The sequence below is a fragment of the Triturus cristatus genome, chromosome 5_2, assembly GCF_964204655.1.
Source record: "Triturus cristatus chromosome 5_2, aTriCri1.1, whole genome shotgun sequence".
Classification (NCBI taxonomy): domain Eukaryota; kingdom Metazoa; phylum Chordata; class Amphibia; order Caudata; family Salamandridae; genus Triturus; species Triturus cristatus.
In genome coordinates, this window is record NC_140588.1 from 1088650388 (window position 1) to 1088664825 (window position 14438).

General features: G+C 45.4%; 1 protein-coding gene across 5 annotated transcripts in view; it reads right to left on the reverse strand.

Annotated features, from left to right (window-relative positions):
- ZMYM3 (zinc finger MYM-type containing 3) overlaps positions 1–14438 on the reverse strand; it is a 682395-nt gene that overhangs the window by 494474 nt on the left and 173483 nt on the right. For all 5 annotated transcript variants that reach the window (XM_085608441.1, XM_085608444.1, XM_085608442.1 and 2 more), the window contains exon 6: positions 408–594. In XM_085608441.1, coding sequence (XP_085464567.1) covers positions 408–594 — 187 coding nt within the window. The remainder of the gene's footprint in view (positions 1–407; positions 595–14438) is intronic.

Consider the following 14438-nt stretch of genomic DNA (forward strand, 5'->3'; position numbering starts at 1 on the left):
AGTCTCTGGAGCACAACTGTTTCCTTGAGGAAGAACAAATTCTTAGGCCTATGGATCCTTTTGTGTTTTCTGCGGGACCCACTTTAAAGAGAGGGGGAAGTGGGCAAAAATAATCAAGGACATCCACCCAACAATATGATCCCTCCTGTAGAAGAACCAACAGCTAGTTTCTCCAAATGCAATTCACTAAACTGCAAGAACAAGTATTCGATAAGCAAAACTTTCCCATAGAACTCAGCAATGCAAGCCCTTCACAGCCCCAGGGTTGTCTGCAGAGTAACCCGAGCACAGAAAATTAAAGAAATGTATGACTGTACAGAATCACAATCTACACACATTGTGGGAAAAGTGCCCTCCGCTCCCCCCAGTAGTCACTGGCTGATGAAAGAAGCCATGAATGGACTCACCTCCCCAGGTTTATGACAGATACTGCACTTGATGATCTCGCCAGTATCCGAGGGTCTCTGCGGCTGTGGGGGAGGTCGCACTGGCTGTGCCTCAAACAGCGCTAGACAAGAATTAGTGCAAAACTCTTGGAAGGCACCCCCGTCTCCAGTCTGGGCCACAACAGAATCTTTGGAGCTCAAGATTTCCCTAGAATGCCAAAGGAGTGGATTAGAATAATAAAAGGGTTAGTGAAAGCAGAGAAAGTAAAGTATTTACTAGTAACTCTTGTTTTCATCACAGACCATCATTATTAACATGAATAGCTCAGAATTCAGCTTAACGTTTTTAAAAATGTACACTTAAAGAAGGACTAACACTTTGATGAGGCATCGCTGATGGAGAGATACAGTAAGCACATAAGATCATTGGAAGTAGGTGAACGCTCGTACATTTCTGGTCCATTCAGGACCAGGTTCAGTGACATAAGGAGTCTTATGAGCCATTCAAACCGATAATGCCTTGTCCACTTTCTTATATTATCTTGAAATTCCTTCTTCCCTTTCGTATCCTTTTCGTTGATTTTGTCTCTTCCCTTTCAGCACCTTGAACAGACCCACAGTACTTCTAAATGCTATACAAACGAGCAACACCACAAGGTTAAAACGCATGTCTTGAAGCTATGTTCTTTACTATTCTTAATAAATATATAAATTAAAATTCATGATTGTGAGAAAGTGGCTCTGTATATACTGTTCCCTAATGGGTACAGGGTGTACAGAGTCCACAGTCCCCCAGAGGCTGATAGAGGTCAAAGTTAGGTATGACCTTACTCTCAAAAGTGGTAGCTTGGTCGAGCAGTAAGGCAGTACCTGAGGACAGTGTAAAGCATTTATTGTACACACTCAGTCAGCAAATGGTTTCACACACTCAATAACTGAACTCTAGGCCAATGGTTTATATATATAAAATATATGCTTGTTTTATTTTTAGAACCACAAAGGGAATAAAAATATACTTTTCTCAGAATGAGAGATTGAATATAAATACTTTTGCAATAAGCAATGGATTTTTGTAAACAGTCACAGTTGGTTGCAATAAACAATCCTATTTCCTAAACATAACAATGCATTGAGCTCAATGGTAAATTCAGGTTATCTTGTAATAAATTACTTTTCAGATTACTTTTGGAATTCCAGGTCTGGCTCCTAGATCCAGCTCTGGGTCAGTACTCAGAATCAAGTGATGAAAGTCGACTTAATAACTGTAATGATTTTTAAATAATATTTAGCTATTTCAAAAGTTAGCACTTAGAAAATATTTCAAAGAAAACATTCAATGGATCTCTATGGCAAGAAATTCAAATTGCAGGTAGAGTACTTTATCGTTACTTTAGTAATCCAGGACTGGGTACCTAGACCCAGGACTGGGGTCCTTATCAGAAACAGGTAAGTAATTTCGTTTGCAGAAATGGTACGATTTTAAAAGAATATTTCAATTTTGCAAAAATAGACACTTAGAAGAAATTTCACAGAAAAGCAGACAATGGTTTCCTATGGAAGAAAAATGAGTTAGAGGTAAGTACAGTTGTGGACACTTTTCAGAGTCAGGGCTGGGCACCAAGATCCAGCACTGGGAGCTCACCTAAGAGCAGGTGAGTAAATTCGTTTTTGTCACTTGGCTGATTTTTAGTGAATATTTGCAGTTTTGAAAAGTTCACACTTAGAAGATTTTTCAAGAAAAAGCCAGTCAATGTTACCCTAGGAGGAAAATGAAGTTAGCGGTTTAAGGGTAAGTACCCGACTGGCAGAGTTGAAGTTCTGGGCATAGACTCAGGGGTCCCCCAGTGTCAGGTAGGTACAGTTGGTTCACCCTCAGCGGTTTCAGGACGGCCGGGTGCAGAGAGAGTTAGGCCCAATGTTATCCTATGAGGGATAGGGGGGCCTTGGTTGGTGGCTGCTGTCTGGCAAGCCACGCGGCTGTGGGAGCTGGGCTCCTGGTCACTTACTCAGGGCAAGTGGGGACGTAGGTTAGTGTAGAGAGTGCACTGCCAGGGCCACTCGGGCGGCTGGGTGCAGGGTGCTTTTGAGCCTTCGGGCGCTCAATGGAAGTCAATGGTAATGTTCCGGTTTGGAAAAAGGCTGCAAGCTCGGGGACGAGGATGCTTCAGATGCCACCACCACTTCGAGAGGTAAGTTGGGTAGTTGTAGGTTAGGTGGGTACCCCGGGATTGGGCACAGGGGGCCGCAGGGCGCCGGGTGCAGGGGTGCCTTTTGATGTCGGGAATCTTACCCTCTTGTTGATCGCGGTTGGGGTGGCACTCTGTTCTGAGGCTGCAGGCTTCTTCCGGAATGTTGAGGGGGGTCCTTGGGTGCCGGACTCGGGGTCACAGTCGCCGTGGGGTCGTCCTCAGGGTCTTTGTTCACTCCGGAACTGGCCAGGCTTGGCTGGTGCAGAGTGTGCTGGGTTCGCGGTTCCGGGCTGCTGCCAGGGGTTAGAGATAGGTTTCTGAGTAGAGCCTCTACTCATGGGAGTCCCAGGGGCTTTAGAGTTCAAAGGTAGCCAGGTCCTCCGGGGTTTTTGAGGTTGCTGGCCACAAGAGATGCCGCGCTGGAGCAGGAGCAGGTTCGAGAGTCGACAGGCCGGTAGGGCTGGGGCCAAAGCAGTTGGTGTCTTCCTCTTTTTAGCAGCTGCAGGGCAGGTCTTTGTTCTTCTTGCTCTTCTTGTAGTTTCGAATCTGGGATCTGGGGAAGGAAGGTTCAGGGGGCCCCTAAATACTAGATTTAGGGGCGTTACAGGTAGGTGAAGGCCAGGGACCAATGGGTCCTTGTCCTGGGGTGGGTACACCCCCTATCCTGCCTCTCTCCTGTGGGAGGGGGGCAGTAGCCTAATCCTGATAGGGTAGGGCCTCCCATCTTCAAGATGGCGAGAGCCCGGAGATGTGCTTCACCTCGCCTCCCCCACCTGAGGGGTGGGGTGGGCAGGCTGGCACATCCCCTGTCCTTGTATGGGGTTTCCGGCCAAGCTTCCCGCCAGAGTGGGGGGTTGCAGTGGCCTGGGGAAACTCCAACTGGCGGCATGCCTTTGAAGCTTCCCTTTGCTCATCCTGGGGGAGGAGATTTCTCACCTCACCCAGGATGTGCATTGTTGCAGGCCCGGGAGAGCAGGGGCTCTCCCACCCAGGGGTCCAGCAACGTGTCTGCTGTGTGGCAGCCTGGGCAGCCTCAGAGCAGACGTGGATTGTAGGTTAGCTGTAAGGGGGCATCTCTAAGATGCCCTCTGGGGTGCTTAGTACATTAAATCCCACACTGGCATCAGTGTGGGTTTAATGTGCTGAGAAGTTTGATACCAAACTTCCCAGTCTTCAGTGTTGCCATTATGGTGCTGTGGAGCTCGTGTTTGACGAGCTCTCAGCACCATGTACTTGTAAAAGGCAGCACTGTACTTACAGTGCCCAGGAATGGACCTGGGTACTGTAGGGGCACAGGGCTCCTGCTCCTGTGCCCACACCATAGGCATAAGGCACCCAGCCAGAGGGGTGGCTGACATATGCCTTGGCAGTGTAGGTGATGGGCATGGCACACAGAGATGTGTGCCATGTCGACTCTTTGTTTTGTCCTGCACCCAGACACTCAGCCTGCAAAGGCAGTGTGTGTGTGTAAGGGTACAGGGCCTCTAAGGGTGGCACAATGAGTGCTGCAGCCCTTAGAGGCCTTCCCTGGTCACAAGGCCCTGGGTACCTAGGGTACCATTTACTAGGGGCTGACATGTGGCCAGGGTTTGCCAATTGGGAGTTTGTATTTTAGGGAAGGAACACAGACCCTGGGCAACTGATTGGCAGGAGCCCAGGGCACAACAAGGAAAAGTGCATCAGCTATTAGGCAAAAAAGGGGGGGGGTTACTGCAACAGAAACCCACTTTCTCACAATGATCTATTCCTTTTTTTCCTTACTTCTTTAAAACATCTAGCCAACACGTGTTCCGCCTGGCACCATTGCCTAGACTTCTTTCCTCAGGGCTACAAACTAAAATTCTATATGCAACCACTATTTTGCAGAATAATGCAACTATCAGGTTTCAAACCTATGGCTCGTTTCTTTATGTCTGAGCTCTTCCGTGACCTTTTATATAAACCACACAACCTCCCCTTTAATCCCAACCCTTTATGGCCACATCTGTCGCAATGATCGCCTCCAGAGTTGGGTCCCCTTTCACTGGACTAACATCATTTATGCATTGCAGATCTACCAGTACTTGCGGAATAAGACCTCATCGCCCTTGTGTTGCAACTCTGAACGCAAAACCATTCTTCAACCACAATTAAAGGCAAAGGTGCTCCACATATGCTTTTCCTTGGGATCTAGTAGCAGCCACTGGTTGTGGGTCATTACCACGGGTGCCCTGGCCCACAATACTGGTGCATTCTGATTACACAGTCAAGTTATTCCCTTAAGGTACCCAACCACTTGGCACTACTCCCTTGGACAGTTTAAATTAACTTCAGAAAGCAGAGGGGGGTTTAAACTCAGCATTACCATGACAATAGTAACACTGAATAACTTCAATGTCCAGTCATTGTTACTAAAAAATAATTACTATCAGGCAATAATGAAATTAAAATGAAGATTCATAAAGAAAACCAAATGGTGCCATCAATTACTTGGGTTAACATATACACCTAGACATAGGTTTAGCTCCGCATATCTAGGCGTTATGAATGGCACCATTGCCAATATTATTCGATGGGGCTTCATTTTAGACGACAGAGTTCGAAAGCATTCTGGGTCGCTAGCTACCTATGGGCCTGCGCTCTTGATAAAGGGATTTTACAGGTTGGTAAGAAATAGAGATGCAAGAAGCACGGATTTCACTCAGCTCCAAGAGTACCAAAGCGTGGAATAAAAGTAGTCATTCTCAAATAGTTCAAACCAACCACCCAAACAACTAAGTACTCCGCCACATCGATTTCACGTACCTGCAAAGGACCTATCTGTTCCACATGCATTTAAGGAGAGCAACTAAGTACTAAGGGTGCCTTTCCATTTAGGGGGCATGATATTTCAATGGTAGGACACTGTGCCACCCACCACAATCACAGTTTGCACCACATCCAACAGGAAACTCTTCCATTAGGGGCAGATAGTGATCACCAGATAGTGACCACTACTTCTATCGGTGAAAGGTGGATCCACCTGGATTGAGGGTCATCTATTTCAGCAAGTACAAAAAACTCCATGTCGTAGGGAGGCAGAGGAGCAGAATGCCTCCTGGTCCTACAGGGCATAAACAAGGGGGGATACAGATATCCTAAAGACAAAGAATGGATGGGGACGTGCAGGCTCACCCATCAATATATGAAGCCAAGCCAGCTCTTCGACTCAGATGTTAGTCTTGGTGTCGAATTTCCTTCTGGCCAGCAGGGCTGGGGCAACATCAAGGCACATGTGGCAGGCTCTGTGTCGAATTGTCTTCACATAGGTTTTTCTCCTCATCCACACAGTGTACAGGTCTACCAAGGAATCCGAGCACTTGTCACAACTAAAGAGGCAGTCAAGTCTCTCATCGTCTCCCATGGCTTTACCATATTTGGGGCCAGTCCAGAGTGAGGGCCGCTATTCAGCAAAGGATCTAAACATGGTTGGCTGTCTTCTCTCCGCACAAGTGTGCTGGCATCCTGGGTGCCAAGAAAACAAAGATAGAAACTGCTGAAGGAGGGGACCAGGATTTATAAAAATTTAGCAGGCCTTGAAAAAAATACTCGCCAACTCGCTATGGCACATCAGATTTTATCAGGTCGAGCTATTTTTAGGATCTACTGGTCAGTTCTGGCAATGAATTTAAGCTGGGAAGGAACAGGTACTCTGTTCATTCAGAAAGTGAAAGAGAAATAAAGGTGCCTTTAAATCTGTTTTTTATCTTGACACATTTGCGGTCTGTTCTAGGACAGAGGATAAATGCCTATTTGTTTTACTAATTACTGCTCATATTATCATGGAAAATTGTGTTTACTTTTCTTTCTCGGACTACACTTTGAGGTCTTTGTCAAGTGAGCTGCCTGCCGATCATTATGAAACAAAAGGCTGTTAAGTATTTTTAATCCAACACAAAACATTTAAATAGCTTGTGATTGAATAGTACAAATAGATTTCAAAATACCAGAAATTATGAAAGCACATTTGTGTGAGTGGTACCAAAAGCTTTTAACTAAGGGCACAATGCAAAAAGAATGGGCTCTCCCTATGGGTGCCTAACACCGACTCTTCTGAGGGGCAGGGATACCTCCAGACAACCCTCGGCCTCCTTCAGCATATTCTCCTTCAATCATAAATGGTGTGGTGGACCGTCGCGAAACCTTGGCCCAATGTACATTTCTTGGCAGAAGGCAATCGCCCGGACATTCAGGCAATCGACTCCATGGCATCATCAATTAAGGCATGAAAGATTGATTCAAGTAATTAGTTATTGGTCTGCTTCACGTGTGTTGACTGTTTCTTAAATCCTCTTGAGCTTGTGTTTGAGAAATAAGAGTATTCTAACTCAATCGGTCGTTATTTGGGAAGTGTCCTGATTTTTAAAGGTGGACGAGGCCAACATTAGCCTGTGGCCATCAGAGCTTTAGTAATGAAGCTATTAGGGTTAGAGCATGTTATGACAAGAGTAAGAAAAAAAAAAAGCACAGTTGTATATGAAGGGCCAATCAAAGCGTAGTCCAGTATTGAAAGCGTGACCTCAAAGGCCTACAAATGAGCCTCACTTAGGAAATACAGATAAGCTTCCACCAGAAGCTTTGGACGGTTCATCACGCCGAATGCGGAGAATCAAAACGGCATGTCGACAAGACCGGAATGAATTTTCCATGTGGCGCCCGCCTATATGTCATGGTAGAATCATCTCAGAAGAGTAACTTCAGCAAAAAGCTACCTGGGACTGCATCAGCCATGAATGGAGCACGTGGATTAGTTTCAGAAAATATGCCAGGAAAATCAGATGCTATGGGCAGAGGGACCATCTTGACAAAAGCAGATGAAGAACAAAGTGCTACAACATCTGTAGATCGCTTTGCAAACTACTTCAATTAAAAAAGTGCTCAAAAGGTTTGATTCATGGAGTGGCCAGGTTGAAGGGCAAGGGTAGTTATGGGCGAGGTCAATCTAGAGTTCTCTAGGCAGCGTCTGACTAGGAGTGCGTGCACTAGGCACCAGAAAAAATACCAGTTACAGACTTTGTACATTTTCAAACACAGGATGACCCATCGCATCTACTGATCCACAATCTAGAGCACCAAAGCCTGAACATGATCTAGGTCGAAGCGATGTGTGGCTTGGCTGCGGAGTGATTAATAAGGCCGAAGGACTGGTTTATCAACCTTGTGGCATGTGGACCCATATAAAGTGTTCAGACAATACCACTCTTCTGTTCTGCCTGAGTGCATTCTTAATGTGAGGGTGCAGGCACCTGAATTAGATTATAGACACTGACAACAGTTGCATTAAGATTTGCAGACTGAAATGGTACCTGATCAAAAAAAATCCCATGTACACAAATGCACCGTCTGCTTTATAGACACAAAGTTGGTACTAGTCTCCTACTGATCGCAGACATTTCAGCAATCACCCCACCAGTGACTCAAAAACAAAACCTTTTCATGTACTGTGGAATACAAGGGAAATGTTACTTACCCTGTAAGCATCTGTTTGAAGCATGAAGTGTTGTAGATTCAGATGCTCTGCAAACTCCCGCCATTTAGTGTTGGGCTCGGGCAATGCAAGTTGTTTCAATTGGAAGAAGTCTATCAAGTCACGGGATGTCCAGTGACTAACCTTAGTTGGCAATGTGTGTGTGCACGGACTCCACTGTTTGATTGTTTTTCGAACAGTGTGTGAGCGCAAGTAAGGAGCTGTGAGCGACATCAATATGGTGACGAGGAGTATAATGTGTATATGGAGTAAATATCAATGAACAAACGATACCTGGAGCGAACTGCGACCCCAGAGGAGGCGGATGAGAGCATGTGAATCTACAGCACTACACGCTATAAACAGATGCTCAAAGGGTAAGTAGCAATTTCCTTTCGTTGCATGTGTTTCTGTAGATACACAAGGTCTGCTAGACTTTAAAGCAGTGCTCCCCTTGATCACTTGTCAGTCAGCAAGAGTTGCACTTATCTGAAATAATGTGCTCAAAAATATTTGCCAATTCGAACCTGCTGATGGTCTAGAATATTCACGTGATAATGTTTTCAGAAGGTATGTGGTGCTGACCGTGTAGCTGCCTTACAAATACCAGCTATGGGAATGTTTCCCAAGAAAGTCATTGTTCCACCCTTCTTGTAAGTAGAATGGGGGAGTAGGCAGTGTTCTTTTGCCTTGAAGGTAAACGATGTGGATGCATTATTCAATCCACCCGATTATGCTGGCGCTTCTGATACTGTGTGAACTTTATGAGGCTTGACAAACGCAAAAAAAGTTGTTGAGTTTGACAGAAAAGGTTTAGCTTTGTCAATGAACAACATTAGAGCCGGTTTCACATCTAATATATGAAGATCTTTCTGCTGAGTCAGTTTGAAGGAAGATAACCGGGAGCCCGATTGTTTGGTTAGGGTGGAAACGGGATACAACTTTGGTGAGGAACTTAGGGTTAGTTCTAAGAGCGACTATCTTTATGAACTTGAACAAAAGCCTCTAGCAAGAGCCTGGAGTTCACTGATATACCTTAAAGACGTAACAGCTATAAGGAACAGCAAATGGCAGGAGATTGAGTAACAGTTCAAATGAAACGTCAATTAGCCTAGTGAGAACCACATTATGGATTCAGAGAGCAGCAGGTGAAATTGTGGGTGGAATAAATGTATAACCTTCCATGAAAGCTTTGACAGGAATTACGAATAATGAAGAAGCTCCCTATTTTGCATAGAACAGTAACAGCAGCCAGGAAAAGGCATACAGATGTGTGCACTAACCTTGACTTTTGAAGGTGGAGCTGGTAGCAGACAGTCCTGGACAGAGGTTTAGAGGTGGTACAAGTGTTTTGTATTGCAATAATATACAAATATGCTGCACTTTGAAGCATACCAAGCGCATATAGTAGGTATACGAGCTTCCCCCACGAATAGCCATACAATGATTTGGTAAACTGAGATAACAAAATGGTTACTTACCAGTAGGAGTAGTTTTGCAGCTTAAAGAGTTTTCTGGATTCGCATGCTGTGCACTATTATGCCATCTAGTAGTTGGGTCCAGAATTTTTTTACCCCTCTTTGGAGCATTGTAGACTACTATTTGGTGCTAGGTCCATCCCTTGTGTGATGTCAGACAGTCCCGGAAATTCCTGTGCGTGGTAGCCATCTTCAGATTCCTTTTTCCCCTTTTACTTACTTGGTAAAATAGGTTATGTCTCAAATCTTGTTGTCTTTAGTTGTTAGTTCTTTATTTACATGACCTTTTTTCACCACCTGTTTGCATTCCTCCTTTGAGGGGAGGGTGGGTGGTCCGCATGTGAATCCAGAAAACTCTTCAAGCTGTCAAACTCCTCCTACTGGTAAGTAACCATTTTGTTCTGCAGCATGAATCCTTTTCTGGATTCACATGCTGTGCATTAGATTATGTAGAGGTTTCTCCCTCCTTGGGGTGACTTTGTTAAGTTGAGGAAGATTTTGCAAACATGTGTTGAAGTACTTTCTGTCCCACTTGAGCTTCCTTAGTCATCTGTATATCCACGTAGTAATGCTTGGTGACGGTTTGCTGAGATGATGCTGCTGCTGCACATAGTGTCTATTGGCACGTTGGCCATGAAGGCCAGGGTTGCCCCTTTTTTCCTTGAGTGGGTTTTGGGCTGTGTGTTTAGAGTCTTTCCTGCGGAGGCACAGCATACTTGAATTGCCTCTACAATCCAACGTGCAATTGTCCCCTTTGTCACGGGTGCTCCCTTGTTGGACCTTCGTTAAGAGACTAACAACTGATTGCCTTTACAGAGTTGTTTGTCTCTTGTAGATAGTATGGTAAAGCCCTTCTTCCATCCAGGGTATGAAGGCTTCTTTCTATTCGTGTTTGTGGGATTTTGGAAGAAGACTGCTAGCTGCATGCTTTGGTTCATGTGAAATATGCTTACTACCTTAAGTAGAAATTGAGGGTTTCTCCTTAGGACAACCTTGTCCTTATGGATTTGCATGTATGGTTCCACAATCGTTTACGCTTGTAGTTCACTGACTCGTCAGAGATGTTATAGTTATTATGAAGGTAGTCTTTATGGTGATGTATTTGAGTTCTGCTTTGCGCATGGGCTCGAATGGTCCTGTCATTAGTTGTAGAACTGTGTTTAAGCTCCAGATTGCTGCTGGAGCCTTCCTTGGGGGTGCAATCCTCTTGCCCCTTCCTGGAATCTTTTGATGACTGGTGCCGTGAAGAAACTTGTACATGAATCGCCCCTGATGTAGGCTACAATTGCTGGCACGTGCACCTTGAGGCTTGAGTAGTTGGTTACTGTCAAGCAAGTGTGTCAGATATACGAGCACACTTCCTTGTGTGAAATCGAACTTAAGCTACTGTTTTCTGTACACCATACGGTGCACCGCCTCAACTTAGCTGCGTAGCATTGTCTTGTGGTTTGTTTTCTTGCCTCCTTTAGTATCTCCATTGTTCTTTGCGGTAGGTTTAAATGTCTGGACCCTCAGTGCCAGGCTGAGGGTCGCTGGTTCAGGGTGAAAAATTTGACCCCTTTGCATTGTGAGAAGACCCTTCTCTGTCCTGAAATTGAACCACTGTCCCCTGGACAGTTCGAGTAGGTTTGAGAACAGGTTTGCCTTGCCCATTGAAGGGCTATGAGAATTAGATTTGTAACTGGTTGCGGGCTTTTTCCAGTACCTTTTATAGTAGATGAATCGGAGGAAAAGTGTATGCAAATGGCCCTGACCAGTTTAGTGACAGATATTTTTGATGAACCTGAAGCACACCTTTCCTTTTTCCTCGAAATCCTTTTTCTCCATGTTAGCGTGCAGGCACTCTTGTTGCGCTCCGTCCCAGTCGCGCAAAATTTACAAGTCATCAAAAGTAGTGAAACGCAGTTTTCCGAATCACTAAAGAGTTGCACAGCCGAATACACATTTGTGAGTCTAATAAACACGTAATCTATTGTATAACCAAAATGTATCCATTTATTCGCAAAGTTTCATTTTACTTGTCCGTCACGTCAAAGATTTGTATTTCCATTATTTCACATGTTTTAATTGCACAAGAATTGCCCATCCGGGCCTATTCACAGGCATGTTTAGAAACTTGCTTCCTCCTTCTAATTCAATGCCACCCAATGCATTTCGGTCATCCATTGACCTTCGTCAGGGGTATCTATGACAATTTAGAAATATAAGCATCAACTTCATGATAATTTTATGCAAAAAGACATTGTTAATTCTCACCCCTCAAACATAAATCCTACCCCCTTGGCATAACTAGTTTAGTGACGGGGCATTCCCTCTTGATAGGTGGTGTTGAAACCTGGAGGCGAAGGATTGGCATTTGTTCTCCATTGCTACAAATAGGTCTAGTCCTGTAGTCCCCCAGAGGTTGAAGACCTGTTGCAGGCTCCTTTGCTTCATCTCCCATTCGTGCAAGATGCTGTTGTGTCCACTGATTTGGCCAGCTTCGGTATTGCCCTTTCCCAGCAGGCGAACTGTCTGTAGGCTGATTTTCCTTGAATTGGCCCATTTCCATATTTCCTGAGCTAGTTTGCTTAGGGTAAATGATTTTGTTCCGCCTTGTTTGTTGAGGTAAGACATCGTCGTGGTATAGTATGTCTGGATCAATACTGTCTTCCCTCCTATGCGGGCTTGGAAACAGTCTTTATCTCTAGGAAGTTGATGTGCTTTACGGAGTCTGCATTGTTCCATTGACCTCGTACCCTCAAGTTTCCTGAATGTGCTCCACAACCATTGAGGGACGCATCTATTGTGATGGTCACTGAGGGAGTTGGTGTTTTGAAAGGTCTGCCTAGTGAGGATATCTTGGATGCCCACCATTGTATCTCCTTCTGAGCCGTTTCTGTTACAACCACTAGATCCTCCCAACTCCCTGTGGTTGGTGACCAACTGTTGCATAGCCACTCCTGTAGAGGGTGCATGTGAAGGCGTGCATGAGTGATGAGGGGGATGCATGATGCTATCATGCCCATGAGTTTCAAGACTGTCCTCCCTGTCGGAGGCTGACCCTTCTGGTAGAGGCAAGTTTGCGGTTTGATAGCTTTTATTCTCGTTTGGGTAGGGTATGCCCGTGCAACCTTGGAGTTTAATCGTGTTCCTAGGAAGGTTTATTTTTAGCTCTGGATTTGTTGATTACTTTTTGTGGTTCATTGAAAAACCCAATTCTTGCAGCATTATGATCACCTGATGAACGTGTAACATCTTTCTTTGAATTTGCCTTCACCAGCCAGTCGCTAGGTAGGGATAGACGTGGATTCCTCTTCTTAAGGATGCTGCTAATGCGGCTAGGCACTTTGTGAAGACTCTTAGTGCTGATTTTATTCTGAAGGGAAAGACCTTGAATTGGTATCGAATGTCCTCATGGGTGAACCTTGTGCGCTTGGTTCATGGGGATGTGCAGATAGGCATCCTTTAGATCTATTGTTGCCATGAAACACTTTTTTTGCAGCTGCGGGATTACTTCTTGTAGTGTTAACATCTTGAAATGCTGCGTGCCAATTAATTGGTTTACGAGTCTAAGATAAGTCTTAACGGGAGATTTTGCTTTGGTACCAAGAAGTAAGGTGAATAATTCCCTTTGTAGTGTTCCCTCCTTAGTACCGTCTCTATTGCTGTTTTTTTTATAGGAGTTCCTTTATTTCCTGTCTTAATTGTAAGATTTCAGTTCTTTGGAACTTCTTCTTCCTCTGTTGAGTTGGTGGGGGCTTGTTTGTTAGTTTTATACAATAGCCATGGCATACCACATTTAAAATCCAACTGTCTGTGGTGATGTTTTCCCACTGAAGTAGGTGGTGCGATATTCTGCCTCCCACTGGTGTGTGAGGGTCTTCCCTTGTGGGCATGTTATGTTAGGTTATGTTAAAATGGCTTTTATAGAGCGCACGGCTACTCAAAAAGAGTGTCCCGGCGCTTTTATTTAGGGTAGGCTGCAGTATACTAACATAACACATTAAAAGAGAAAGTGTCACAGACAGAAAGAAAACAACGAACAAAAAAGACCTACTGGGTGAACAACCAGGTTTTGAGGTCCTTTCTAAAAGCTAGTAAGCTGGTGGCTCCCCGAAGTGTAAGAGGCAGAGAGTTCCACAGCTGTGGCGCCAGTAGTCCAAAGGAGCGACCTCCCAAGCGTGCTCTCTTCACTCGCGGGACGGTCGCCAAAAACAGGGATTCTGATCTCAGAGAGCGAGCCGGTCGGTAGAAGGCAAGTCTCCTTTGGAGGTACTTTGCTCCCGTCGCATGGAGGGCCTTGTATGTCAGGGTCAAAGCCTTAAAGGCGATCCGCTTGCGGATTGGGAGCCAGTGCAGGGTCTGGAGCAAGCCCGCAGCACTAACGCGTCTATTCAATCCAAAAATCGCTCTCGCCGCAGCATTCTGCACAATTTGGAGCCGCTGTAGCAGGTACTCTGGCAGGCCCAGGTACAGAACGTTTGAATAATCTAACCTAGAGCCTATCAGGGCCTGCACAGTCAGCTTCCTGTGCTCCTCCGATAAGAGGGGAAGAAACCTCCGTAGCATCCTAAGGAGGCCGAAGCAAGTGCCCGACACCCCCAGGATCTGGGACTTCATAGTCAACCCCTTGTCCATCTTGACCCCCAAGTTCTTAGCCATTTGGGATGAACAAGTTGGGGGGAACATATTGGTAGGCCACCAAGCCTGCCAGTCTGGCTCCGTGTCACACCCATAGAAAAGTACCTCGGACTTATCGGAATTGCACTTGAGGCTGTTCAGTTGAAACCATTGAAACACAGCCCCAAGGCAATCCCGGATACTCTCCCCATCAAAGTCTCCTCCTCTCTTACACGAGAAGAGGAGCTGGGTGTCGTCTGCATAGGATACGATCCGGGCCCCAAACGACTCCGCCAAC